The 27674-nt window shown below is 41.6% G+C and overlaps 1 protein-coding gene across 1 annotated transcript in view; it reads left to right on the top strand.

The window, feature by feature from the left end:
* Positions 1-27674, top strand: part of DYNC1H1 (dynein cytoplasmic 1 heavy chain 1) — a 3754902-nt gene that overhangs the window by 3032492 nt on the left and 694736 nt on the right. The window contains exon 72 of the mRNA XM_044073590.1: positions 18512-18765. Within this exon, the coding sequence (XP_043929525.1) occupies positions 18512-18765 (254 nt within the window). The remainder of the gene's footprint in view (positions 1-18511; positions 18766-27674) is intronic.

The raw sequence follows: 27674 nt of genomic DNA, 5'->3' as shown, positions 1-27674 counted from the left end.
TACACCACCTCAAGAATTTTCTGACACACTTGACTTGGAGGATGATTTTGGTCATGATAAATCCACCTTTGAGGAGGGTGCGTCTATTGCTTCCTGCTGGGATTCTGACTCGGAGGAGAGAAGCTTGCTTCAGCTTCCCCCCAAAGATATTTTCTTTGGGAAACGCTGCATACCCTGACCCTGAGGGAACACTTCAAATTGGAAGCTCAGGGCCCCCCCCCCCAATCCAAGAAGAGGATTAGGGTATTCCTTAATCTCCCAGAGCATTAACCTCTTGCCATTCACCCAGTCAGAGATGTAGTAGACAGTGTCTTGGATTCTTCTTTACAACCACACACACTTCCCTCTGCCCCTCAGAAACTTGACAGATTTTACAGGGTCCTAGATTCCCGCAAATACCTTTTTAAGAAACCTGTGGCGGATTCTGTAGTAGTGACTCAAAGCCATAAGGAAGCAAATGCTAGCTCTTCCAAAAACCTTTTGCCTACAGGCAAGAAAAGCAGAGCATTAGACAGGTTTGAAAAGTCTACACCTCTGCTACTCTTGTCATAAGGGCTTTGAATTACCAGTTTCATATGGTGAAGTACTAGGATACTGTTCTTGATCAGATGAAACCAAAAAATTATACTGATTGAAAATAATGCTCTCTCAAAGGAGTTAATGGATCTATACAACTCCTATTTTCAAGCAGCTAAATACACTCTGCAGTGCGCTATGATACCTTGGAAGCCTTCAGCAGGGCACATCAGAAGACATGGCTGGCTAAGGGAGTAGACTTTTTTTTGTCCTAAGGTTGAGGCTGCCCTTAAAGTGGAGGACAAGACCAAGTTCAGGTCCAACCTTCTCATTTCCGCCGGAATTACCCTATCAAACATTAGTCCTTTCCAGACCCCCAGTCTCAGCCTAGGCAAAGCAGACTTCATAGGAAAAGGAGCCAAAGACAGCACTAGTGGTCTAGACAGTGGCAGACAGACCCCAACAGGCCTATGGGATCACATGTCTAGGGGCCTAGTAGTGGCAGTCATGACTGTTGCATGGCACTCACTTCCCTCTTCCCCACCCTTCCCGCAGGCTGGAGGGGGGGGGGGGACTGTTAACTATTCTACAAGAATTGAACTCTCTCTTTACCAGTAATCTGTAGGTGCTAAATATCATTCAGAGAGGTTACAAACTTGAGTTCAAACAACCCTTGATTCGCTGAGGCTCCCAGGTATTGCTCTAAACCAAAAACAGAGGCCTTAACCGAAATAGTTTCTGTACACTCGAGGCTTTATGGAACCTGTACCAAAATCCTTACAAGGAAAATGTTTTTACTCCAGACTTTTCCTAGTGCCTAGTAAAGAAGAGATACCTAGAGGCCAATTCTAGACCTGTCAAGACTCAACCAAATCTTACAACTTCCAAAATTCAAAATGTTCACTCTACACAAACTACTGCCCATGATTTCTCCTAACTCCTTCAAGGTAACCTCGGATCTAAAATATGTATACTTCCGTATCCTCCTAGAGGAATCTCACTGAAGGTTTTTACTTCAGTGCAGGTATGAGGCATTATCAAGTCTGCTCTGCCCTTTGGCTTGTCTACTGCACCCAGGGTCTTCACAAAATGGCTAGCCCCAGTAGGGGGGGGGGGGCAAGGGTAATTGTGATAGCCCCAGATTGGCCAAGGCAGCACTTATACCCTCTATTGCTCAGTCTAACCAACAGGGAGCCATGTCAGCTGCCACAGAGAATGGACTTGCTAATGCAGAACAGGGGCACAGTAATGCAACCCAGCTTGCACGCGCTCAAATCGACAACTTGGATGATACCTTGATCCCATGGAAGGGGTCGCTCCTTGACAAGCAGGTCCTGGACATTCTAAAAGAAGCCAGGAGATGTAGTACTAGGAAGTCTTACTCTGCAAATGGAAAATATTCATTCTTTGGTGCAGACAAAAGGGACAAAAACCCTCATGAAGCTCAGATCTGTTTCATCCTGTCATACTTAGCCAACCTTTTTGAAAAAGCTCTCCTACTCTATAGAAATCCACACTTCAGCTAGTTCTGCCTGTCTGCCTTCTCAACCATAAAATCAACACCAAACCTCTCATGCAAAGCTTTGCACGGCCAACCAAACTATAAGACAACACAACGGCCAGCAAAATTTGTTCCAAAAAGCTTTAATACGCTATAAAAGTAACATAGGGATATATAAATCTACCCCAAGCTCCAAACCGGTTTCGGTATAACCTTCTTCAGTGGAGCACACAAAAATAGAAAAAGTGGAGAGCCAACAGCAAAACACCTGATACTATTTATAGTATCTGCCAGTCATGCAATATCCAATCATAAGATAGTAATATGGTCTAATAAGACCTTAAATGCCAACTTGGCATGTGTATACATAATAATGTATTAAAAATCCAAATAATCATGAATAAAGTTTGTGTAACATGGAACTAGATGTAGTTATATTTCTTTTATACTCTAAATATATACAACAAAAATTACATCCACATTAATATGGTAATGCAAAATGATACTGTAACCATAGGGAGTAGAAACATGTGCTATCCATAAAAGGTCATCAGTGTGACACACATATTTGGCCATAAGAATAATATCCTTAAATACCAAAAATCCTAATAAAACATACCTAATGTGATTATAGATGGTCATTAATACCTGAGGGAAATAAGGCACCTAAGTGTATGATCCAATATTTCTCTTTATGTGTAAGTATATTTTCCCACCCCTGTTGGTGACTTCTGTCACCCACATTACGATCTATTATGGTGAACATAAACTTGGCAGTAGGGTGTTTAACTGTATGTTGGTAGAGGGCATTTGTCATTTTCTTATTTCTAATATTGCTTCTATGTTCCCCTATCCTAATCCTCAATGACCGAGAAGTTTTTCCTACATAAAATGATGAGCATTGACAGGTTGCAAGATAAATGACCCAACTCGTGGAACAATTTCCAAAAAACCTTAAATCGTATACCTTACTGGTATTAGCACTACTAAATTGTTTAGTTTTATTTACCTGGCTACATGACATACAATGCCCACAAGGGACAGTGCCCACTAATTCTGTACCAGTCATGGTTAGTTGTCTGTATCTGGCCCCTCCACTTCCATGATGTTTATAGTGTGAAAAAATAGAACCTAGAGTTTTGCCCCTTCTATAAGAAAATTGGCAACGTGTACCCAGATGTTGTCTGAGAGTGTCATTAGCCAACAAAATATTCCAATTCCTCTCCATGATTCCTCTGATAATCTGATTATTTCTACCATATGTGGTGACAAATCTCAAGACCCCATCACCTTTCTTTTTCTGATGGTCCTGGTATTCAAGAAGCTGATGCCTAGTGTAATTGTCAGAGCAATATTTAGCAGATCTAATGTCAAACTCAGCATACCCTCTATCAAGGAATCTATTCGTAAGGTCTGAACTGGCCACCTCATAATCATCCACACTGGAATTAATCTGTTTGACACGAAGAAACTGAGATTTAGGGATGTTCCGGACAGTGTGGCGGGGGTGCATACATGAGGCATGTAGCAACGTATTATATTCTGGATATTTCCTGTATATTTTCGTGCCTAATGTGTTGCCAGGCTTTCTGTAAACATTGACATCTAAAAATTCAATAGATGTCAAGTTGCTATTAACTGTAAATTCAATGCCCCAAATTTTGCTGTTAAGATAGTCAACAAATTCTTTAAGATATTCAATATCTGCCCGCCACACCATCCAACAATCATCAAGATATCTTCGCCAAATATCCATTTCCACAGTATAAATGTTGAGATGTATCATATATTAGATATTCTTCCAAGTAGGCCATAAAAAGATCTGCATATATTGGAGCAAAGGATGCCCCCATTGCAGTGCCTTGTAGTTGCCAATAGCATTCACCTTGGAAGTAAAATATGTTTTTATTAAGAACATGCTCACACATACAAATCAAAAGGGTATTAAAACCAGGTGGATATAGATTAGTTTTTTCAAGCCAAAACTGAAGTGCTTGAAGACCAGACCAGTGTGGAATACTGGTGTATATTGATTTTACATCTAATGTACAAAGTAACCAGTCAGATTCAATTTGGGTCTCTGCTATAATTTGTAAAAATTGTGTAGTATCCTTGATTCTAGCTCTGACATTAACCAGGAGTGGTTTCAAATATTCCGTCAAATAGGCTGATAATGGTTCAGTAAGTGAACCATGACCTGACACTATAGGTCTCCCAGGTGGAGAAGTAAGTGATTTGTGTATTTTAGGGAGTAAATATAATATCTGTTTATTGGGATCCTTGACCGTTAAATGCTTGACAATAGTGGTAGATAAAATGTCATTCTCTACTGCACTACTCAGAAAGTTGTCAATCTCTTTTTTAAATGTAGAAGTTGGATCAATATCCATCTTCATATAGCATTTCGTATCGGATAATTGTCGTAATCCTTCTTGTATATAATAGTCCATGTCAAGGACTACTACAGCTTCACCCTTGTCCGCCTTTAAAATCGCTATATTGTTGTTATTTTCCAATTCATTAAGCGCCTTCCTTTCAGTTTCATGAATATTGTCTTTGAGTATGTTGAAACCATATGGTGGAAAATGTAAGTCCCTAAGTACAGCCTGTTGAAAGGCTGTGACATGGATATTAGCAGGAGGTTGGAATGTAGATTTGAGAAATCTAAACTCAGTAGATCTTTGAGCATTATTATTGCCATTTTCAGAAAAAAATATCTTTAAATTGAGACAACGGCAAAATTCCAAAACATCATTAACTGTTTGGTATTGATCACAAAAGAAGCCAGGTACAAATCCTAAACCTTTATTTAAAATTGTTTCTTGTTCCAGAGTGAGCACAGATTTAGAAAGGTTGAGAACATTTTTATACTCAGTGTCATTTATTTTAGAAGTGCTTGGACTATTCCATCCATTGAGTCCAAATCTAGACCTATTTCAGTGTTTCCTCCCCCCGGCGTTTCTTCGTACCCCTAAAGGGGTAGGTATGTTACTTCTCTTTTTAATTGGTGAGTGATCAGATGTAATGCCCTCACTGTCAGTGGGAGAAGACTCATCACCCGAGGTACTGGTATATGTGTGTTCCTTATTTTTAAGAATAGGTCTGGGTCGTTTCCTTGATCTGGCACCGTCCCTACCCATAGTCATATCTTTAAATCTGACCGACTTTTGTAATTCAAAAGGTCGTCCCCTGCCATAGTCATTGACGTCCCGATTGAATTTTTTGATTTTCCTTTCTTTGGTCACTTTATCATACTGGGTCAGTTCCCTGGATAAATTGGCCACCAAAGTGCTATAATTGCTGTAAGACTAAGGTCCTTAACCTCAGCAATATTCAAATCTATTGTCCTTTCATAATAATCTGACAATATTTGTACAAATCTCATAGATCCTTCTTGTACTGCCTCATACCATTCATTGGTCAACTTCTGTTCAGATCTGCTGACCATGGGTTTTAACCTGATTCTGAGCCCCCTTGGGACTAATTTTTTAAATGAATAGGCCTTAAAAAGCCTTAAGTGCCATATATTGGCTCGCAATCGTTTTAGGGCTTTCTCTAAATTAAAGAAGGCCGATTGACACCCATTTTCAGCAGAGGCAGCCTGTTGATCATTATTCATGTTGCTTGGGATAGAATCCAGTCCAAACACCTGGATATCCTCCCTATCAGCACACATACCCTGTAAAATATTGTCCAGATTCATATTTACCCAATAAACCGACCCAGTACAATAGAATTTAGGGTCGCACGATGCCAGTACCAAGAAAAGGACCCAGATAATGATTAATTCACCCTGCAGTAGTAATAGGGTCTCTGTCTAATCTAATTATCCAAAATACCAGTATCTCAAGGGACTAGGCATATACCAAAATGTATGCCAAACATGAGATGGACAGATCAAAAAACACTGTTCATTCTTGCATAACTGACCTGTATTCTACTCAAAAAAGTCTTGGTCATGACAATAGGAAAGAAACCGTCTATCAAATGTATCAATAGTTAAATATTGATGTAGCAATCTTTTGAAAAAATGAATAGTGATATATATTTTTATTATTACCCCCCAACCTAAAAGGTATTGATGACCTGAATCTATCAGCAAGACTAATTGCCACTAGTGCCAACTACTGTAGTGATAATGGTACCCAATCTGCTAGCAAAAGGAAAATACCTTATATAGCCCAAAAATACCTGAACCAAGGGGACTGTGTATGAAATCTTAATTGTTGGTCCTGGTAAATGTTGTCACAAAAGAGTATCTAAAAAATGTTGTCCATGATAGTAATCCACCCTGCCTTAGTCAAATATAAATGACCGTAAACAAATGATGTTATGTCAAATGATGTTATATCAAATAGCATCCACCACCTGATTTATGTGCCTAAGTCGGGCCTAACAGATCCAGAGTAATAAATAGTGAAACATAAACTAGTGATGAATATGCAGGGTATAAATAGTCAAAAACCAAAGAGGACCAATCTAAAGAGTTATGTCATATGTCATAAAAAATATATACATCACAAACCATCAGTGTGTAAGAAAACATTAATTATACAGCATGACAGGATAAATGCTGCCACAACAATATTGACCAATGTATAATAGATACTACAAAAATAACATACCAAAATTAGCACATCAGCCAATATTTTGGTTGAACAATTATGCAAAAAGCCCTAATATGTGTTATATCAGAAAGTCAACCAGTAGGATATAATATTTAAACACATTTGACTTAAACCAATATAGACTTTAGTAATTCAGTTGTTATAATCTATACCAGTATAAAACAAAATAGGTAATAGAAGTTGAAATTCAGAATGTTCCAAATTAGGCATAACAAACTCCTCAAAAGGGAGTTCAACACAAGTGTCTAATTACGTTGAGTCACTGCCATCCGTATGTATTCCGTTTAATAAAACACAAGGAAAAAAGTTCCATATGATTGTCGATAGTATATACCAAAGGCCTGACACACAACCTCCCCTCTGATGTTCCGTTAGATCCAAAAAGATGGGTCCAATGTCATTACAGTCCAAATAGTCGTAATACCAATCTTGTGAAACAACAGTAGATGGAACAAACTTAAATTCCGTTGATTCTTAGACCAAGTTGCGACCATCAACCAAATCACAAAGAATGCCTTAAATAATAGGTTTCCAGTCCCAGTATAAGGCTAAATTAACCAATATAAATATTGGCTTAGGAACACTAACACATAGTTCAATTATTCAGTTAGATATAGACACAGTTAGTAAACTCACAGTACCTCAAATGTTAAGTATAACAGTTGGACACAGACCAAACACGAAACCCGCTGACTTCCAAATGTGAAAATACACTTTGATCGTCTCGTTTCGTTCCATTCACCTCGCCCAAAATGGTGTCATCCAAATCAACAGCTTATTAGCTTTCAACTGTTATGCTGCACATGAACCATCCCATTCGTCCGGTTCCTACTTCGTAGTATAATAATGCGATCTCTTAGGCACAGTTGCACACAACGACCAAATTAAAACTGAAGCCCCGAATATAGAAATCAAGTCCCAGTATAGGACCAATTGTTGCCAATGTAAACTTTAGAAACCCAGGAACTTTAGCACATAATTCCACTATTCAGCACATAAAAAAGACTGAATATACACCCAGTCAATAGTCTTACAGTACCTGAAATCCTGATATATCCATTTAGGACAGACCAAAGCCAAACCCGCTGACTTCCAAACGTTGGATTACACCTTAAACCTCTCGTTCGCTTGGCCCCAAAATGGTGGATGTAATCCGAAAGTACGCCACACAGACTTTCAAACGAAAAATTGCACACAAACCATCACATTGATCTGGCCACAAATGAATGGATGTATTTCAAATTCCACTCTATTAAATGTTAAGTCCATAGTGTAAAATACGAACTACTCGTTGGCATCTCTCGTAACATATGAAAAATCCCCAGAGTGAAGAGTCTTCTCCCACCGACAACTAAGAACAATGGCTTCCAGAGAGGTACAATCAACACCAAACCTCTCACGCAAAGCTTTGCACGGCCAACCAAACTATAAGACAACACAACGGCCAGCAAAATTTGTTCCAAAAAGCTTTAATACGCTATAAAAGTAACATAGGGATATATAAATCTACCCCAAGCTCCAAACCGGTTTCGGTATAACCTTCTTCAGTGGAGCACACAAAAATAGAAAAAGTGGAGAGCCAACAGCAAAACACCTGATACTATTTATAGTATCTGCCAGTCATGCGATACCCAATCATAAGATAGTAATATGGTCTAATAAGACCTTAAATGCCAACTTGGCATGTGTATACATAATAATGTATTAAAAATCCAAATAATCATGAATAAAGTTTGTGTAACATGGAACTAGATGTAGTTATATTTCTTTTATACTCTAAATATATACAACAAAAATTACATCCACATAAATATGGTAATGCAAAATGATACTGTAACCATAGGGAGTAGAAATATGTGCTATCCATAAAAGGTCACTCTGGAACAAGAAACAATTTTAAATAAAGGTTTAGGATTTGTACCTGGCTTCTTTTGTGATCAATACCAAACAGTTAATGATGTTTTGGAATTTTGCCGTTGTCTCAATTTAAAGATATTTTTTTCTGAAAATGGCAATAATAATGCTCAAAGATCTACTGAGTTTAGATTTCTCAAATCTACATTCCAACCTCCTGCTAATATCCATGTCACAGCCTTTCAACAGGCTGTACTTAGGGACTTACATTTTCCACCATATGGTTTCAACATACTCAAAGACAATATTCATGAAACTGAAAGGAAGGCGCTTAATGAATTGAAAAATAACAACAATATAGCGATTTTAAAGGCGGACAAGGGTGGAGCTGTAGTAGTCCTTGACATGGACTATTATATACAAGAAGGATTACGACAATTATCCGATACGAAATGCTATATGAAGATGGATATTGATCCAACTTCTACATTTAAAAAAGAGATTGACAACTTTCTGAGTAGTGCAGTAGAGAATGACATTTTATCTACCACTATTGTCAAGCATTTAACGGTCAAGGATCCCAATAAACAGATACTATATTTACTCCCTAAAATACACAAATCACTTACTTCTCCACCTGGGAGACCTATAGTGTCAGGTCATGGTTCACTTACTGAACCATTATCAGCCTATTTGACGGAATATTTGAAACCACTCCTGGTTAATGTCAGAGCTAGAATCAAGGATACTACACAATTTTTACAAATTATAGCAGAGACCCAAATTGAATCTGACTGGTTACTTTGTACATTAGATGTAAAATCATTATACACCAGTATTCCACACTGGGCTGGTCTTCAAGCACTTCAGTTTTGGCTTGAAAAAACTAATCTATATCCACCTGGTTTTAATACCCTTTTGATTTGTATGTGTGAGCATGTTCTTAATAAAAACATATTTTACTTCCAAGGTGAATGCTATTGGCAACTACAAGGCACTGCAATGGGGGCATCCTTTGCTCCAATATATGCAGATCTTTTTATGGCCTACTTGGAAGAATATCTAATATATGATACATCTCACAACATTTATGTTGTGGAAATGGATATTTGGCGAAGATATCTTGATGATTGTTGGATGGTGTGGCGGGCAGATATTGAATATCTTAAAGAATTTGTTGACTATCTTAACAACAATATTTGGGGCATTGAATTTACAGTTAATAGCAACTTGACATCTATTGAATTTTTAGATGTCAATGTTTACAGAAAGCCTGACAACACATTAGGCACGAAAATATACAGGAAATATCCAGAATATAATACGTTGCTACATGCCTCAAGTATGCACCCCCGCCACACTGTCCGGAACATCCCTAAATCTCAGTTTCGTCGTGTCAAACGGATTAATTCCAGTGTGGATGATTATGAGGTGGCCAGTTCAGACCTTACGAATAGATTCCTTGATAGAGGGTATGCTGAGTTTGACATTAGATCTGCTAAATATTGCTCTGACAATTACACTAGGCATCAGCTTCTTGAATACCAGGACCATCAGAAAAAGAAAGGTGATGGGGTCTTGAGATTTGTCACCACATATGGTAGAAATAATCAGATTATCAGAGGAATCATGGAGAGGAATTGGAATATTTTGTTGGCTAATGACACTCAGACAACATCTGGGTACACGTTGCCAATTTTCTTATAGAAGGGGCAAAACTCTAGGTTCTATTTTTTCACACTATAAACATCATGGAAGTGGAGGGGCCAGATACAGACAACTAACCATGACTGGTACAGAATTAGTGGGCACTGTCCTTTGTGGGCATTGTATGTCATGTAGCCAGGTAAATAAAACTAAACAATTTAGTAGTGCTAATACCAGTAAGGTATACGATTTAAGGTTTTTTGGAAATTGTTCCACGAGTTGGGTCATTTATCTTGCAACCTGTCAATGCTCATCATTTTATGTAGGAAAAACGTCTCGGTCATTGAGGATTAGGATAGGGGAACATAGAAGCAATATTAGAAATAAGAAAATTACAAATGCCCTCTACCAACATACAGTTAAACACCCTACTGCCAAGTTTATGTTCACCATAATAGATCGTATTGTGGGTGACAGACGTCACCAACAGGGGTGGGAAAATATACTTACACATAAAGAGAAATATTGGATCATACACTTAGGTGCCTTATTTCCCCCAGGTATTAATGACCATCTATAATCACATTAGGTATGTTTTATTAGGATTTTTGGTATTTAAGGATATTATTCTTATGGCCAAATTTGTGTGTCACACTGATGACCTTTTATGGATAGCACATATTTCTACTCCCTATGGTTACAGTATCATTTTGCATTACCATATTAATGTGGATGTAATTTTTGTTGTATATATTTAGAGTATAAAAGAAATATAACTACATCTAGTTCCATGTTACACAAACTTTATTCATGATTATTTGGATTTTTAATACATTATTATGTATATACATGCCAAGTTGGCATTTAAGGTTTTATTAGACCATATTACTATCTTATGATTGGATATCGCATGACTGGCAGATACTATAAATAGTATCAGGTGTTTTGCTGTTGGCTCTCCACTTTTTCTATTTTTGTGTGCTCTACTGAAGAAGGTTATACCGAAACCGGTTTGGAGCTTGGGGTAGATTTATATATCCCTATGTTACTTTTATAGCGTATTAAAGCTTTTTGGAACAAATTTTGCTGGCCGTTGTGTTGCCTTCTCAACCATCTCTATTTTTACATCTCCTCATGAAACAGTTTGAGAATTGTCCACATTTGTCCTCACACAAAACCTGATGTTCATTGTGTTTCACTGTTGCAGTCATTACACTTGGGTTATCCTACTGGCAGGCTACCTGCAGTCGGCCTGAATTCCAAAGTCCTGGTCTGGCGTTGGTTGCTGTCGCCTCTTCCCTGACGTCAGTGCGCCAGGGGTATATAAGATGCAGCCGACGCCATTTTCTTCAGTCTTTCTTGCCGCGCATTGCTTGAAGCAAAAGCAAGTGCAGGTCGGCCGACTCCTGAGATTTTCGAAATTGAATTTCAGATCCGAAGTCTTCAATAAAGCTAAGTACCCCATTGGGGAAACTTTTTCTTGCACCAGACCGATGTCAGTAAAAGTTAACAATTGCATTTCTTGTGGGAAGCAAATACCTCATAAGGATTTTCATTCTTACTGTATTCCTTGTCTAGGCCCTGACCACGACGTTGCTAGTTATCGGGTTTATGCTAGATTTAACCAACGCACTGTTAAGCGTCGGTACGATTTTGCTTTCCATTACTTTGGCCGAAGGTTTAACTATATAATGCCGTCGGAACAGCCGACGACCGGAGTTCATAAAAAGCACAAGGAAAAAGAAAAGGACAGGCACCCGAGGTCCAAAACCGACAAAACCTCTTCTAGGCCAGTCGCCGGTTCTCAGTGAGGCGCTTTCGCAGCCTCTGACACCCGCTACCTCAGAGCTACAGGCCGCCTCCGACTCCCACGTGGAGACAACTAGGCCTCTGGAAACTCAAGCTATTGGGCCTACGAAAACTACTCCCTCAGATGGGTCCGGAGCCGCTGAGCAGGCATCAGCTTCTGAGTGTGTTTTCAGACCTACACAACTTTCTGTCAAGACCACTTCAGCAACCAAGACAGTCTAAAACACCTTCAAAGACAAAGAAACAAGTACAGCATTCTCCTGGACAGTCGTCAATGCCTAAGAAACAGATGCTTAAGATGGCTGAGGACCTAATTACTTTGATCAGGGGTTCCCATCCCCCTCCTGATAAAAGGCTTAGGCAAGACACTGACTATGATTCCTCTGATCAGGTTTATATTTCATCTGATTCCTCTTCAGAACAGGATATTCTCTTCCTCCCTATGAGGACTGTGATGTTGAAGAATCTATCCCTTCAGCCTCTCCTCCTGATGACTATTCTTTTGGGGAAACCCTGCACACCATGAGGGAGCATTTCCACTGGGAGAGCCAAGATTATTCAGAATCCAAGAAAAGGCTCAGAGACTTTCTTTTATTGCCTCAACACAGACCTCTTGCTATATTCCTCCTGTGCTAGACATTGTAGATGATGTATTTTCTGAGTCCAGCCTGTCTCCTGATTCTTTACCCCGTGCAGCAGTTAAGCCAGATAGGTACTACAGGGTTCCAGATTCACATAAATTTCTTTACAAACCCTGCTGCTGACCCAGAAATTATATCTCGGGGTCTCAAAAGGGTCAAGGCTTCCACTGCAAAAAAACCTGTTCCCTCTGATAGGGATTCTAGAGCATTGGACAAATAGGGGAAAAAAGTTTACACCTCTGCTACTTTAGCTGTAAGGGCTTTAAACTGCCAGTTTCACATGCTTAAATATCAGCAATACCTAATGTCTCTGTTAAAACAGAAAATGCTGACAAACTCTGAATGTCCTGAAAACAAGGAATTGCAGGATTTATTGCATGCAGCTGAACAAGTGGGAAAGCATACTTTGCAATTTGGTTTTAATTCACTAGAGGCTTCTTGCAGGGCCGCAGTTACAGGCTCTGTCATTCTAAGGCATGCTTGGTTAAAGGAACAGAGTCTGCCTGATCATGTTAAAGCAAAATTATTGGATGCTCCATTACAGCATGATACTTTGTCTGGTGTTAAGGCAGAAGAGGTGTTAAAGAAAATGGAGGATAAAGCGAACTCTATGCAGACAGTAAAGGATTTCTTACAGGTTCAGCCACCCAGATTTAGCGGGAACTGGCCTTCTAAAAATTGATCCTTTCCAGTGTCAGGCCACAAAGAGGCAGATACAGACGCCCTAGAGGCAGATCTCGGCCCCAAGGCTCATACAGGCCTAAACAATGGGGTGCTTCTGCCTCCAAAAGCGGAGAAGACAAATCACAACCATATAGGAAACAGTCCCAATGACTTCCCACTGCCAATGCCAAGCACTTACCTTTTGGCAGCACCCATAGGGGGAAAGCTAGCACTTTTCTCATAAAATTGGCACAGGATCACCCAGGACAAATGGGTACTGAATATTGTTTCTCAGGGCTACAGGTTCCACTTTCACACCCTCCCAAAGGCAAAAGGTATGCCAGACCTGCCAAACAATCAATGGGGCAGAGGCACAAAAGCAAATTTCATCTCTCATGGACATGAGGGAAGAGTACCACAGCAAGAGCAGGGACAAGGATTTTACTCAAGACTTTTCTTGATATCCAGAAAGGACAAAGCCTGGAGACCAATACTGGACCTGTCTATTCTAAATACTTTTCTGGATGTTCCAAAATTCAAAATGTTGACACTGCAGCAACTTCTGCCCATGCTGGGTAAGAAGGCTTGGCTCATAACTTTGGACCTCAAAGAGGCATACCTGCATGTTCCAATCAGACAATCTTGCAGAAGATACCTAAGATTCATAGCTTGCTCAATGCACTACCAATTCTCTGCACTTCCCTTTGGCTTATCTACTGCGCTCAGGGTCTTCACAAAATGCCTGTCACCAGTAATTGCATTTTGCAGACAGAGGAATTAAAATATATCCCTACTTGGACAACTGCCTTATTCGAGCAGGGAGCAAGGACTTTCTACTACAGTATCTGGCATTTGCAAAAAGATTACTAATTTGCCTAGGGTACACAGTAAACGAAAAGAAATCAAAACTAGTGCCCTCTCAAGAGATAGTATGCCTGGGTGCAAGCTTAAATACAACTGCCCAGATGGCTTATCTCATGCCAGACAAACAAAGGCAACTGACTCATTACTTCCAAATGATGGCAACAAAAACCCAGTTACCTGCAAGAAAAATTCTGCAGGCTTTGGGCTTCATGGCATCCTGCATTCTGCTAATTCCATATGCAAGACTGCATATGAGGAAGCTACAATGGTATCTAAAAAGTGTTTGGACTCAACATTGCCACAGCCTGGAAACAATAATTGCTCTCATTCCCTGCCTGCAACAGGAGTTTCGATGGTGAGCACTGGCCTGTCACCACAACAAAGGACAGTCATTCACTTTACCCACAGCCAGGCAGACACTGACAGCAGATGCATCGGAATATGCCTGGGGGGCACACATGGCAGGAAAATGTATTCAGGGCACTTGGCCCACAAGCCAAATGCATTTTCATATCAATCAAAAAAGAGATGTTAGCTGTACAGAATGCCTTGACAGCCTTCAAGGATCTACTCCATCCAGGACAACTATTGCTAAAGACGGACAATACTGCAGTCATGTGGTACATAAACAAGCAAGGGGGCACACATTCCTACCCCCTCTGCAGGCAAGCCATGACTTTGTGGAACACGGCATTGACCTATCGAGTGCATCTGCAAGCACAATTCCTGCCAGGAAAGACAAATACTCTGGCAGACAAACTAAGCAGAAACCTCATGGACCCTCACGACTGGAAACTAGATCCACAAATCTTCAGCATGATAACAAGGAAATGGGGATGCCCAGACATAGATCTATTTGCCTCCCCCTCACAACTACCAACTACAGAGATTCTGCACAAGGACTTATCACACACAAGCATGGAAGGTGGATGCTCTGTCATTCAGCTGGAAAACCCTGACAGTTTATGCCTTTCCTCCACTGCCTCTCCTCCCCAAGGTACTCCTAAAGGTCAGACAAGAGAAGCCAAAAATGATTCTGATTGCCCCAGACTGGCCATGCCAGCACTGGTACCCAATCCTAAAGAGCTTGTCTCAAGGCCCAGCCTGGACTTTACCTCAAATTCCTCATCTTCTGACCCAACAAAACAACCAGATCCTGCGCAGCCAACTCAGGACTTTAAATCTGGCTGCATGGCGAATAATATAACCACTCAGAACACACCTCTCTCTAAAGCAGTTATGGATGTCATTTTGGAATCCAGGAGGCCCAGCACCAGAAAATCTTGTGCAGAAAAATGGAAGCGATTCTGTGCTTGGAATCCAGGCACAAGGAATTGACCCACTTGTTCCAAATATTCCTCAGATTTTACAATACCTAACTGAGATGCTGGACAAAGGCCTATCCTTCTCGTCAATTAAGATCCATGCCTCTGCCATTTCAGCTCATTACAATATGGAACCACCTATTTTTTTCACATCTACTGCTAAGGCAGTACCTCAGAGGGGCCAAAAACATAAGACTCCCAAGGAGAGCACCAATATCTACATGGGACCTCAATTTTGTCTTGGAAAAGCTCACACTGCCTCCTTTTGAGCCAGCCAGTACAGCTGAGATAAAATTCTTATCATGGAAAACAGCTCTGCTCCTAGCAATAACTTCAGCAAGAGGAGTCTCAGAGTTACAGGCATTAATGACAGTGGAACCTTGTATCATTGTCCATCTGGACAGGGTTTTTCAAAGGACAAACTCAACATTTATGCCAAAGGTGTAGTATCCAGTGTGGCTCTTAATCAAACAATGCATTTGCCTACTTTTTATCCAAATCCCCAGAATAAAGGGGAGAGACTTCTGCATTCTTTGGAGATACACAGGCAGCTACACTTCTACTTGGACAAAACTAAAGCTTTCCGAAAGACTGAGCAACTTTTGGTGGCATATGCTGCAGGATCACAAGGAAAGGCTATCTCAAAGCAGACTATTTTAAAATGAATAGGACACTGCATTCGTTTCTGCTATGCACAGCATGGCAAATCAGTGCCTAAGGGCATTAGGCTACATTCGACCAAGGCAGCAGCCGCATCAGCAGCCTTTCTCAGAGGAGTACCAACCAAGGAAATTTTGGAGGCTGCAACTTGGAGTTCAGTGCACACTTTTACCAAGCACTACCACTTGCCTCTTTACTCTAAATCCAGAGCAGGCTTTGCCACTGCAGTTCTGCAGGGCCTCATAGCCACTCCTAATTCGATTTAGACCCAGCCGCCCAACCTCAGCTTTGGGATTCAACCCAAGTGTAATGACTGCAACAGTGAAACACGATGAACATAGTACAGTTGTGTACCTACCATAAATCTAGATGTTCGAGTGTATTCACTGTTGCAGTCCAGGTTACCCACCCACCACCCCCCTTTCTTTGCTGGGACTTCTCTGTACTTCTCTATTCTATACAACCTATGTGGTGTATTTGCTTGTAGATGAAGGTATTGTTTATTTTAGTGCATGCTTTTTATAAGCAATGTTTTTAGCCTACCCTTTTGGGGGCACCTGACATCTGGGGCAAGAAAAAAAGAATAAAATGGCGTCGGCTGCATCGTATATACTCCTGGCACACTGACGTCAGGGAAGAGGCGACAGCAACCAACGCCGGACCAGGACTTTGGAATTCAGGCCGACTGGGGGTAGTCTGCCAGCAGGATAACCCAAGTGTAATGACTGCAACAGTGAATACACTCGAACATCTACATTTATGGTAGGAACACAACTGTACTTTCCTCCCTAGGACCTCATTTTCATTCTGGAGAAGCTCACCCTTGAAACCAGTGGCTTCAGCTCCTGTTGGAAGACTGCCTTCCTACCAGCCATTATCTGAGCCAGAATGGGTGTCAGAGCTTCAGGCCCTCCTGTGTGGAACTTTTTATCATTTTCCACTCAGCGTCTCTCTCGGGGCCAACCCTTTCTTTATGGCCAAGGTGGTGACAGAGACTTCTGTAAACCAGACCTTACACTTGCCTGTATTCTTGCCTAACCTTTAAAACAAGGGAAAAAGGGTTCCTTCTTTCTTTGCATGTCCAAAGGAAACTGCGTTTGTACTTGGACAGAACCAATAATGTCAGAAAATCAGACCAACTTTACCGGTAGCTCTGAGGGGAGACCAGTATCTAAGCAAACTATTTCCAAATAGATCTCCCACTGTATCCTTTTGGTACAGCTGATGCTGTGAGGACATATTCCACTAGGGCTGCTGCTTACCTCTATTGCCTTTCTTAAAGGGGTGGCCACTAAAGACATTTTGGAAGCAGCTACTTGGTCTTCTGTGCATACCTTCACCAAACATTACCATCTTTGCGTCTTTTCCAAGTCCAAAGCAGGGTTTGCCATTGCCACGTTGCAGGGCATCCTTGCCTCTCCTTAATCCTTCATCCACCCTCCTTTTCATCTGTGGGAATCATCAGACAAGTCTGAACTGCAACAATGAAACATACAGAACATAGTACAGTTATGTACACTTGCCATAAATGTAGATGTTCGAGTGTATTCATTGTTGCAGTATTCTTTCCATCTCTCTCTCCTGTGGGATAGGCTAGGACATTCACATTCTCTGTCAGGGGTGGCCTCCTTTCCTCCTTCACACCTGTTTTGGAATCCAGGGTCCCAGACCCTTGGTCTCAGACATACTGGAAGTGCCTACATGTTGGAGGCAAGTACTGAGGTCATGACACCAGCCGACTCTCCTTATGCCCAAATGTAGTGAAGATGAATAGAGCATCCCCCCGGCTTCCAGAGGAGGTGAAAAAATTCTCTGGTAGTTGAACCAGCCAAGGGCTTCCACTGCAGGAAATCCCACAAGTCAGTACTGTAGCAGTGAATACACTCTTAGCATCTACGTTTATTGTAACTGTAGACAACTGTACTTTCTGTTGAGCCTGGCGACTTTGCATCTTGCAACAGTGGCTGTCTGGGTTTTAATGTGTACTGATTTTCCTGATATTTTCCCAGCATTTTTCACTCTTGACATCTGTGCTTTGCTAGATAAGGCTATAGATGTCTGACACAAAAAATAGTTTACATGAAGCTTAGATTGCTTCTTAATCTTGAGAGTTGCTAGATGGCTGCTGTCTTAACTTGAATTATTACAATAACTAGCATTTTGTCTTTAAATGTCAACTTTGTAAGTTATTCTGAGTGGCATTCTGTTTTTATGTATTTTACAGCAGGTTCATTGGTTGCTGCATGTTTTAGCAAGGTGAGAGCTGTTAAACACAAATTGTAGTGTTTGTGTGATATTTATTGTGTTAATTCACTGTCCTAAAAGTTATAGTACTTATTACTTTTAAGTATTAAAGTAGTTAATAAATGAGATTAATGATAAATGAACTTTCATTTTCTTAAGGTGAATTCCAGTTGCGCTTGAGGCAGTTGGAAAAGTCACTACTGCAAGCTCTTAATGAAGTGAAGGGACGCATTTTGGATGATGATACAATTATTACCACTTTGGAGAACCTCAAGAAGGAAGCTGCAGATGTCACAAGGAAAGTAGAAGAGACTGACCTCATTATGCAAGAAGTAGAGACAGTCTCTCATCAGTATTTGCCATTGTCTTCAGCCTGCAGCAGCATTTACTTCACCATGGAAGCACTAAATCAGGTATTTTAGATGTACTGGACCTATATCCAGCTGGAATCTCCCGGTTAACAAATGTAAAATAAATAAAATGTTCTGGAACTGTGTAATTTTTCCTTGTTTTAAATTAATTTATCATAAACAAATCAATTGAACATTGAACATTGCTTAGGCATCTGTTACTTTTTTAATGTGCATTATTTTGTGGGTTTGTCTGCAGTACAGAGGATCTATAAAGTCTTCTTGAAAAATTCTTGGTATGTTTACCTGCTTGACTTCTTGCCAGTGCGTTTTGACATCCTGCTAGGCTAGAAGAGCATTTGTACCCACAACCCCCTTTTCTTGTGTCACTTTTGGAGTTTAAATCTTGATAATGTCACAGAAAACTTCCCATGTTTGTGATGAAATTTTTTCAAGCCTTCATGGTGCTTCTGAGGCTCTCAACCAACCAGAACAAGCACAGGAGCTGCTTCTACTGCCAAGAGAATGAGTATATTGTGCAGCCCTGCTCTATTGTGCCAGAGCTGCAGTCCATATGGATATTATGGGAGTTAAATAAAGAATGTAAGCCTTTCTAAACTCTAACAAGGTGATCTGTGTTTGAGTATAATGAACATGGGTAATGACAGAGGGTCTCACAGATAATTATAAGCATAATACAGAAAGTAAGGTTTAGGTTAAGGGAGAAGATAGTCTAAAGCCCCTTGTTGATTTGAGTTACATTTTTTATGGTGGCCTTCTTTGAGGGCTAAAACTATCACCTGTCATTCATTGAAAGTTGAGGATGGCAGGAGAGTCATGCCATTGGCAGCCAGTTCTTGGAGTGCTTCATTAGCATATACTCTGCAAATTGTCTGTGGTTTAGGTAGTATCAGTCCCTTATTACAGATTGACCAGTGGCTTGGGGCTTTTCTTTTGACCCAAGGTTGAACTCCCAGGAGGAGTCAAACAAGCTCCTTGTGTGCCTTTCCATGGACTTTTGGTCACCTCCATTGAGTCAGGCTTGCTTTAGTTGTCATATGTAACCATGTAGGTGAGGCAAAGTATCATTCTACTCAGATGTCATTCTGAGGCTGTGCTCAGGCTATGTATGCATTAGCATTGCTTTTCATCAACATGTCACTTTGTGCTAGATTTTGATCACCTTTACTTAAATGCTTGCATGTGTTCTAATCCATAGTAGCTTCATATGTAAAAGGCCATGGAACCCCTTAGCCTTTCCAACATGATACTTTTACAAATAGATGTATGTCTTGGGGAAGAGTATCCCCAGGAAGATCCAGAGTTAAATGGCTAAGGAGTGTATAGTTCCAGATTTGGCAAATAAATGCCTCTCAGGCCCTCCACAAAAGTGAGCAGATCCCATTTGTACCTGACCACACAAATACCATAACCAGTGTTTTTAAGTTAATCAGGAAGGAGTTTGGCAAGGATAACAGGAAGCTATGACATATACAAGACTAGAGGGACCGCAAATCATTTCAAGGCAAACACCCTCCACTTCATGTCGAACCTGAAACCTCTCCAGCCCCTCAAGTAATTTTTGACTTGCTCTTGCAGCCTTCTAAGCCAGCTTTAGTGGGGTATCCATATTTGTAGAAGGGATCATCCTTAGTTATGCCATCCTGTTTCTCCCAACCAGAAAGGAGAATCCACTAAGTGCTATCATGCAGAGGAAAATGTTTAAGCCTAAGTGTCTATCCTTAGACTGGTTTACCTTTGTGTGAGATTTTGCCAAACCTGACTGATGAGACCGAACAAAATAAAGAACTCGTTTTCTGGATTGGGAAGAAGCATCATGAGATCATCTACACAGAGTGCCACTACTGTGAATTGACGCCCTACATTAATGCCAGGACCAAGAATGGTCCTCCGTTGTTCCGCCAATAGCTCCTTATAGCTGGCAAGTAGTGACAGTGGACAGCCCTGCCTTGTCCTGCTTTGCAGGCAGATTTTAGAAGTGAGACACCTCCATATCTTAATTTTTACAAGAGAAGTCTATGTAGAGAGCACAGATTAGCTTTGTGAAATAAGAACCATATCCTTTTTTTAAACTGCAAACAAATATTCCCAAATTATTATATCAGAAGCCTTCTCTGCATCCAAGCTGGCCAGCAGGAGGAAGGCCCCTGGTTGTAAACACACTATCTGAAAAAAGTTTAGTTTTAATATTGTTGAAGGCGGTGCAACCTGGTACAAAACCCAGTTTGATCGGGGTGTATTTATGTGGGAAGGATTATCACAAGCCTTTCAGCCAGGATTAAGGTGAAAAATGTTACCATGGTTTAGGAATGAGATTAGACAGTAGGAGCCCACAAAAAGGTGGTCCTTGCCTAGCTTGGGCAACACAGCTACTGTGGCTTCCTTCCATGATGAGGGTACCACCCCTGGTCTTAGAATATTAGCTAGCTGAATAACGGTATTAGCAAATCTGTCCCTACTCCTCAAATAGACTTCCACCGGTATGTCAGTGCCTGGAGTCTTGTCCTTCCTAAGACTGACCAATACCACCATAAGTTCCTCTTCTGCCACTGGACCTAAAAGTACAGTGGCCTGAGATTAAGTAATACCAGGAATAGTCAGAGTCCCAAGTATTCATTGATATCCCTTGAATATGAATTTTCATGTGTTTTATTTTTTTGTATACATCAGAGTATAAAACTGGGAGAATCCCTGCAAGATCAAACAAGGATAGTCAACCACCTGACCTGTGTCCATTTCCCAAATTTGGGGCTGTGCTCCTATCAGCCTATTGCTGTTGCGTTCCAAGGCCAAAAAAAACTTCTGGCTGGAAGGAGTAAACTCAAGATCCCAAACACAAAACTGGCATCTTGCAAAGACGACTCTGTATTGCATATACTTATTCAGTTCCTCCTTGGCCTGATCTAATTTTACTTTAGCATTGCCCTTGTAGGTCATAGTGCAAACTGTCTATTTTCAGTTTAACTTATTCTTCCCCTGGTGAAGGAATGTGACTTTCCAAGATGGCTGCACACTGATCAGCTTAACTTCAGCTCCATCAGTCTGGGAAGGAAACTGAAACACTAGGACCAGTGACTAAGGGTACTGCCTGGATGGCTACAAAGAAAAAACTGAGAGCGCCTGAAAGAAAGTAGTCTAGAAAAGGTGAAGAGAAAACACTAACTGGGAAGAATCCTGCAGCTGCAAAGCAAAAAGCAGTTCAAGTTCCAGCTTTTGTGCAAAATTTGGCTTCCACTAATCTAGAGGAGAAAAATATTTCAAATGTGCTCAGAGCGGATTAAAAGAAATGAAACACTGAAGGGGTATATTAACTCAAATAAAAGACTAGAAAAATGAAAGAACCTTAAAACAGAGATATTTTGATAACCTGATAGTTAAAAAAAAAAATCAGAGGTCAAAATGAAGAAAAAGCTGTCTGAGTATGAAACTGATCAAGAAGAGATGATGTTCTGTAGTCCTATCTTGCCTTCATTCTTACACTTGGGATCGGAGCCACACCTAGGCACCGACTCTGCCATTCTCTAGCTCAAAAACTTCTGGTTGGCTCGTGGCTAGGAGGTATCCCATAATGCACCTCTAATGTAACCCAGATCTCGTTTGCCACTCGAGCTCAGATGTGCTTCTTCTTGGCCGTGGTTAAGTGAAAACTTTTCAGTAAGTTTTTTCTAGTTATTTGCAGACTAAAAATAATTATATTCTATAGTTTAGTGTGCTATCACATTCCGTGTCTATCTTGGACAATTTGCTGCATTGTTTACTGTGTGTACTTTTTGTGCTTTGATTGGCCGTTCTTCCGTTGGCCTTCTTGTATCCCTTGCAGTGCTAACTGTTCTTGTTCCTATTTTTCTTTTTCACCTAGGACTAGGCCCGTTTAAGTTAGAGGATTTTTCTGTTTGTCTTTCTCCCAGGGCTAGGCCCGTTTAAGTTAGTGGATCTAGTCCTAGGGTATTTCCTTCTTTACCTCTTAGGGCTAGGCTCATTTAAGTTAGAGGACCTAGTCCTCTGTCTGACTGTTTGTCTTTGCTGTTACCTGACTGGAGACTGTTCTTGTGCATTGTTATCTTTAGTTGTTTATTGCACTAATGTCTAAGGATGCTAAGGATCACAAGCCTTCAGGTTTCACAAAATGTACAAAATGTGCCCAGAAAATGTCCTTAATGGATGGGCACAGTCTGTGTGTGTGTGTACTGTTTGGGTGCTATTCACCTCGAAGAGTCTTGCCTGATGTTCTTCGTGTTTCACTGTTGCAGCCATTACATTTGGGTAATCTGCTGGCAGGTTGCCCTCAGTCGGCCTGATTAACAAAGTCTTGGGTCCTGCATCAGTTGCTGTCCCTTCTTCCATGACGTCAGGGGTATAAAACATGCAGCAGATGCCATTACATCAGTCTTTCTTGCCGTGCGGTGCAGAAGCAGTTCGCAAGTGCCGTTCGGCCGCCTCCTGAAATTTTCATTTTCGAGTTTCAAAACTCGAAGTTTTCAACTTAAAGATAAGTACCCCGTTGGGGAAACTTTATCTTGCTTCTTACCGATGTCAGTAAAAGTTAATCATTGTATTACTTGTGGGAAGCAAATACCTCATAAGGATTTTCATTTGTACTGTATTCCTTGCCTAGGCCCTGACCACGATGTACCTTGCTGTTGGTTTTGTGCTTTATTTAATCAGCCCACTATCCGTCGTTGGTACATTTTTGCTTCTAAATATTTCGGTTCTTGGTTTAATTATCCAGAAATGACTTCGGTTAGCCATTCGACTACCGGAATACTCTAAAAACACACAGAAAAAGACAGAGACAGGCCGTTGAGGTCCAAAACTGCTGACTACGCTTCTAAGCCAGTCGCCAGTTCGCTGGTACTCAGTGAGGTGCTTTCGCAGTCCCTGATGCCCACTACTACTGATTCACAGGCCTCTACTGAGACCCATTCGGAGTCCGGTATGCCGAGAGATGCTTCACCTATGGAACCCATGGATGTCTCTACCTTGGATGGGGTCCAGAGCCGCTGTGCAGGCACCGGCTTCTGAGGGTGTATTCAGGCCTATAGACTTGCATATTAAATCGACTCCACCTTCAATACTAATGCCTAAATCTCGATCTGTGTCTAAAAAACCGACGGCCAGGCCACATGTGCAGCCCCCTATGCCTAAAAAGCAAATTATCAAAATAGCTGAAGATTTAATTACTCTAATCAGGGGTAGTCAACCTCCCCTAAGAGGCCTAGGGCTGAACTTGACTATGAATCTTCCGAACAGGACTCTGTTTCTTCTGACTCTTCTAATGACCTGGATTTGTCCATACCTACTTATGAGGACTGTGATGCAGAGGATTCCATTCCTTCTGCTTCTCTCCCTGAGGATTTTTCTTTTCGGGAAACTTTGCATAACTTAAGGGAGCATTTCCACTGGGAAAGTCAGGATTTTTCTGAATCCAAAAAGAAGCTTAGGGATTTCCTCCTTCCTCAGCATAGGCCTTTGGCTGTGTACCTCCTGTGTTAGACATTGTTGATGTGTTTTCAGAATCCAGTATGGCCCCTGATTCCTTGCCTCTGGCCCCTAGTAAACCAGACAGGTACTACAGGGTTCCTGAGTCCCACAAATTCCTTTTCAAAAATCCTGTTGCGAACCCTGAAACCATTTCTCGGGGGCCTAAGGGTATTAAGGCTTCTACTGCTAAAAATCCTACCCCTTCTGATAGAGATTCCAGGACGCTGGATAGATGGGGTAAAAAGGTTTACATTTCTGCAACCTTGTCAGTCAGGGCTATAAACTGTCAATTCCATATGCTAAAATATCAACAGCATATCATGGGACTGCTTAAACAGAAAATGTTGATTTCTGACTGTGTGGAAAATAAAGATTTACAGGATTTATTGCATTCACCTGAACAAGTTGGAAAATATACTTTGCAATGTGGTTTTGATTCTTTGGAGGCCTCTTGCATGTCTGCTGTTACTGGGTCTGTGCTTAGAAGGCATGCTTTGGCTTAAGGAGCAATTTCTGCCTGATCATGTTAAAGCAAAACTGTTGGATGCTGCTTTGCAACAGGACCGTCTTTTTGGCAATAAGGCTGAAGAAGTTCTAAAAAAAAGAGGGAAGATGAAGCTAAATCTATGCAAACTGTAAAATATTTCTTACAAGAACAACCTCCTAGATTTAGTAGGCACTGGCTTACTAAGAACTCATCCTTTCCAGCTCCTTCCAGAGCCATTCAAGCCAAACCCAGGCAATCCAAAAGCACCAGGTTTCAGTCCCAAGAGACTTTCAGAACTAAGCAATGGGGTGCTTCCACTTCCAAATCTGGAAATAACAAGACTTCACCCCATGGTAAACAGTCTCAATGACTTTCCTTTAAAATTACCAAGCACTTACCTCTTAGGCCCCTTTGGGGGGAAAACTGGCTCTTCATGCAAAAAACTGGCAACTTATAACCCAGGACAAATGGGTTTTAAATATAGTGTCCCAGGGATACGGATTTCATTTCCACACGTTGCCAACTCCAGACGGGTGGCCAGACCTGCCCCCAAATCAGTGGGCAGAGGCTCAGAAACAAGTACTTTCCCTCCTAAACATGGGGGCTATTCAACTAGTACCAGAAGAGGAAAAGGGACAAGGTTTCTATTGCAGACTTTTCCTGGTACCCAGAAAAGACAAATCATGGCTTCCAATTCTGGACCTGTCTACTCTAAACACATTTCTGGACATTCCAAAATTCAAGATGCTGTCTCTTCACCAGATGTCCTTCAAGGATGCATCTGCAGTCCTCACATATGGGTTGTCCTGCCTCAGGCAGCCCTTCGGTCAGCCGGATTCTAAAGTCTGGGTCCAGCATCGGCTGATGTCGCCCTTTCCCCGACGTCAGAGCGCCTGGGGTATAAAAGCGTCAGTCGACGCCATCTTCCTCAGTCTTTCTTGCTGCGTGGTGCCCGCAAGTGCCCTTCGGCCAGCTCCTGTAATTCAGCTACCGAAGACTTCAAAAGCTAAGTACCCCGTTGGGGACTCTTTCTTGCCTCAGCCGATGTCAGATAAAGTTAATAATTGCTTAACTTGTGGGAAACAAATACCTCATAAGGATTTCCACTCTTACTGCCTCCCCTGCCTAGGCCCAGACCACGACGTCTCGGCCTGTTTAGCCTGTGCTTCCTTCAATCGACGCACTCTTAGGCGTCGGGCAGAGTTTGCAGAGGAATTTTTGGGGGCTAGTTTCTCTTACAATATGCCATCGGAGACTCCGACTCCGCATTTAACCAAGAAACGGAAGGACAAGGACCGACACACTCGGACCGTGGTTTCGGCTGAAACCACGGCTAGGCCTACCGCGAGTGTCTCGGTCTCGGCTGAAACAGAGTCCTTGGTACTTCCAACCACCGAAACCGCTCAACCGACAACCTCTGCCCCAGAGGCCCCTACTTGAGTCTGTTATTGAATTTCCTTCAGAAACTGGTGTCCTGGAAACTTCCGACACCATTCTTCTAGACAAAACTACACCAGCACGTGGTGCAGCCAGGCCTCCTGCATCCATGTCCATAAAGGCATTTACCAGGGCTAAAGCTGCTAAACGCACAAAAGCTTTGCCTCCCAGGGCTATTCCTCAGGGACCCACTACAGGTTCACAGATTCTAAGTTTAGCAGAGGACCTTATTTCCTTAATTAGGGGCTCTCAGCCACATCCGGACAAGGGCTCTCAACCTCCTCTAGACTAAATGCCCAGGGTTGAGCCCTCTGACCCCCACTCCTCAGATGAGGCCTCTGATGGCTCTGCTCTCTCAGACTACCAGGAGGAGGCTTTTTCGGCCTACGAGGATTCTGATGCAGAGGAATCTATCCCCTCGGCCTCCCCCCCTGAAGAGCTGTCCTTTGGGGAGACCCTCCACTCTATGAGAGAGCATTTCAAATGGGAGGGCCAGGAATTCTCTGATTCCAGGAAGAGATTAAGGACTTTTTTGCATTTACCTCAGCATAGACCCTTGGCTATTCCTCCTGTTTTGAAGTCATTGATGTGTACTCTGAGTCTAGCATAACCCCTGACACACTTCCTCCGGCTCCTGTCAAACCCGATAGGTACTACAGGGTCCGGGACTTGCATCATTTCCTTTACAAGGCCCACTCTGCTGATCCAGAAACTATTTCCCAGGGTCCTAAAGGGGTTGCAGCTGCCACTACTAAAAATCCACTCCACTCTGAAAGGGAGTCCAGGGCTTTAGAGAGATGGGGTAAAAAAGTGTATATATTTCATATGATACAGTACCAAGAGTATTTGTTAGATGAATTGCATAAAAAACTGTCTTCACCTGAACCCCTAGATCGCAAATCACTTCAGGATCTGGTACATAACTCCCAACAGGTTAGCTACCATTTCTTGCAGTGTGGTTATGATGCATTGGAAGCTTCATGTAGGTCAGCTATGACAGGTGCAGTCGTATGTAGGCATGCTTGGCTGAAGGAACAATCTCTGCCAGACCATGTTAAAGCAAAGCTTCTAGATGCTCCACTGGAAAAGCAAAAGTTATTTGGCTCCACTGCTCAGGAGGTCTTAAAGTAATTTGAGGAAAAGGCAAAATCTGTACAAACAGTCAAAGATTTTCTCCAAGTCCAACCGCCAAGATTCAGCAGAAATTGGCCTTCCAAGAATTGGTCCTTTCCAGGCACAGAGAGATTTCAAAGAGGCAAGAACAGGCGTGCCAGAGGTAGAGGGCAAGCTAGAGGCTCCTACAGAGGACGTCAATGGCAGCCTCCAAACCAGAGAGGTAGTGCAGGACCTTCAGCTGTTGCACAAGGACAGACTCAATGACTTTACTTTGACATCGCCAACCAGGGCTCAATTGGAAGCACCTTTGGGCGGAAAGCTTTCTTTATTCTCGGAAACTTGGCACAGTATTACAAGGGACAAATAAACACTGCAAATAATAGACAAAGGGATACAGGTTCCATTTTCACACATTACCAAAAAGAAAAGG

Source organism: Protopterus annectens, chromosome 6.part0 (assembly GCF_019279795.1).
Source record: "Protopterus annectens isolate FY-2018-M chromosome 6.part0, PAN1.0, whole genome shotgun sequence".
Taxonomy (NCBI): Eukaryota; Metazoa; Chordata; order Ceratodontiformes; family Protopteridae; genus Protopterus; species Protopterus annectens.
This window is presented reverse-complemented; position numbering and strand designations above follow the sequence as displayed.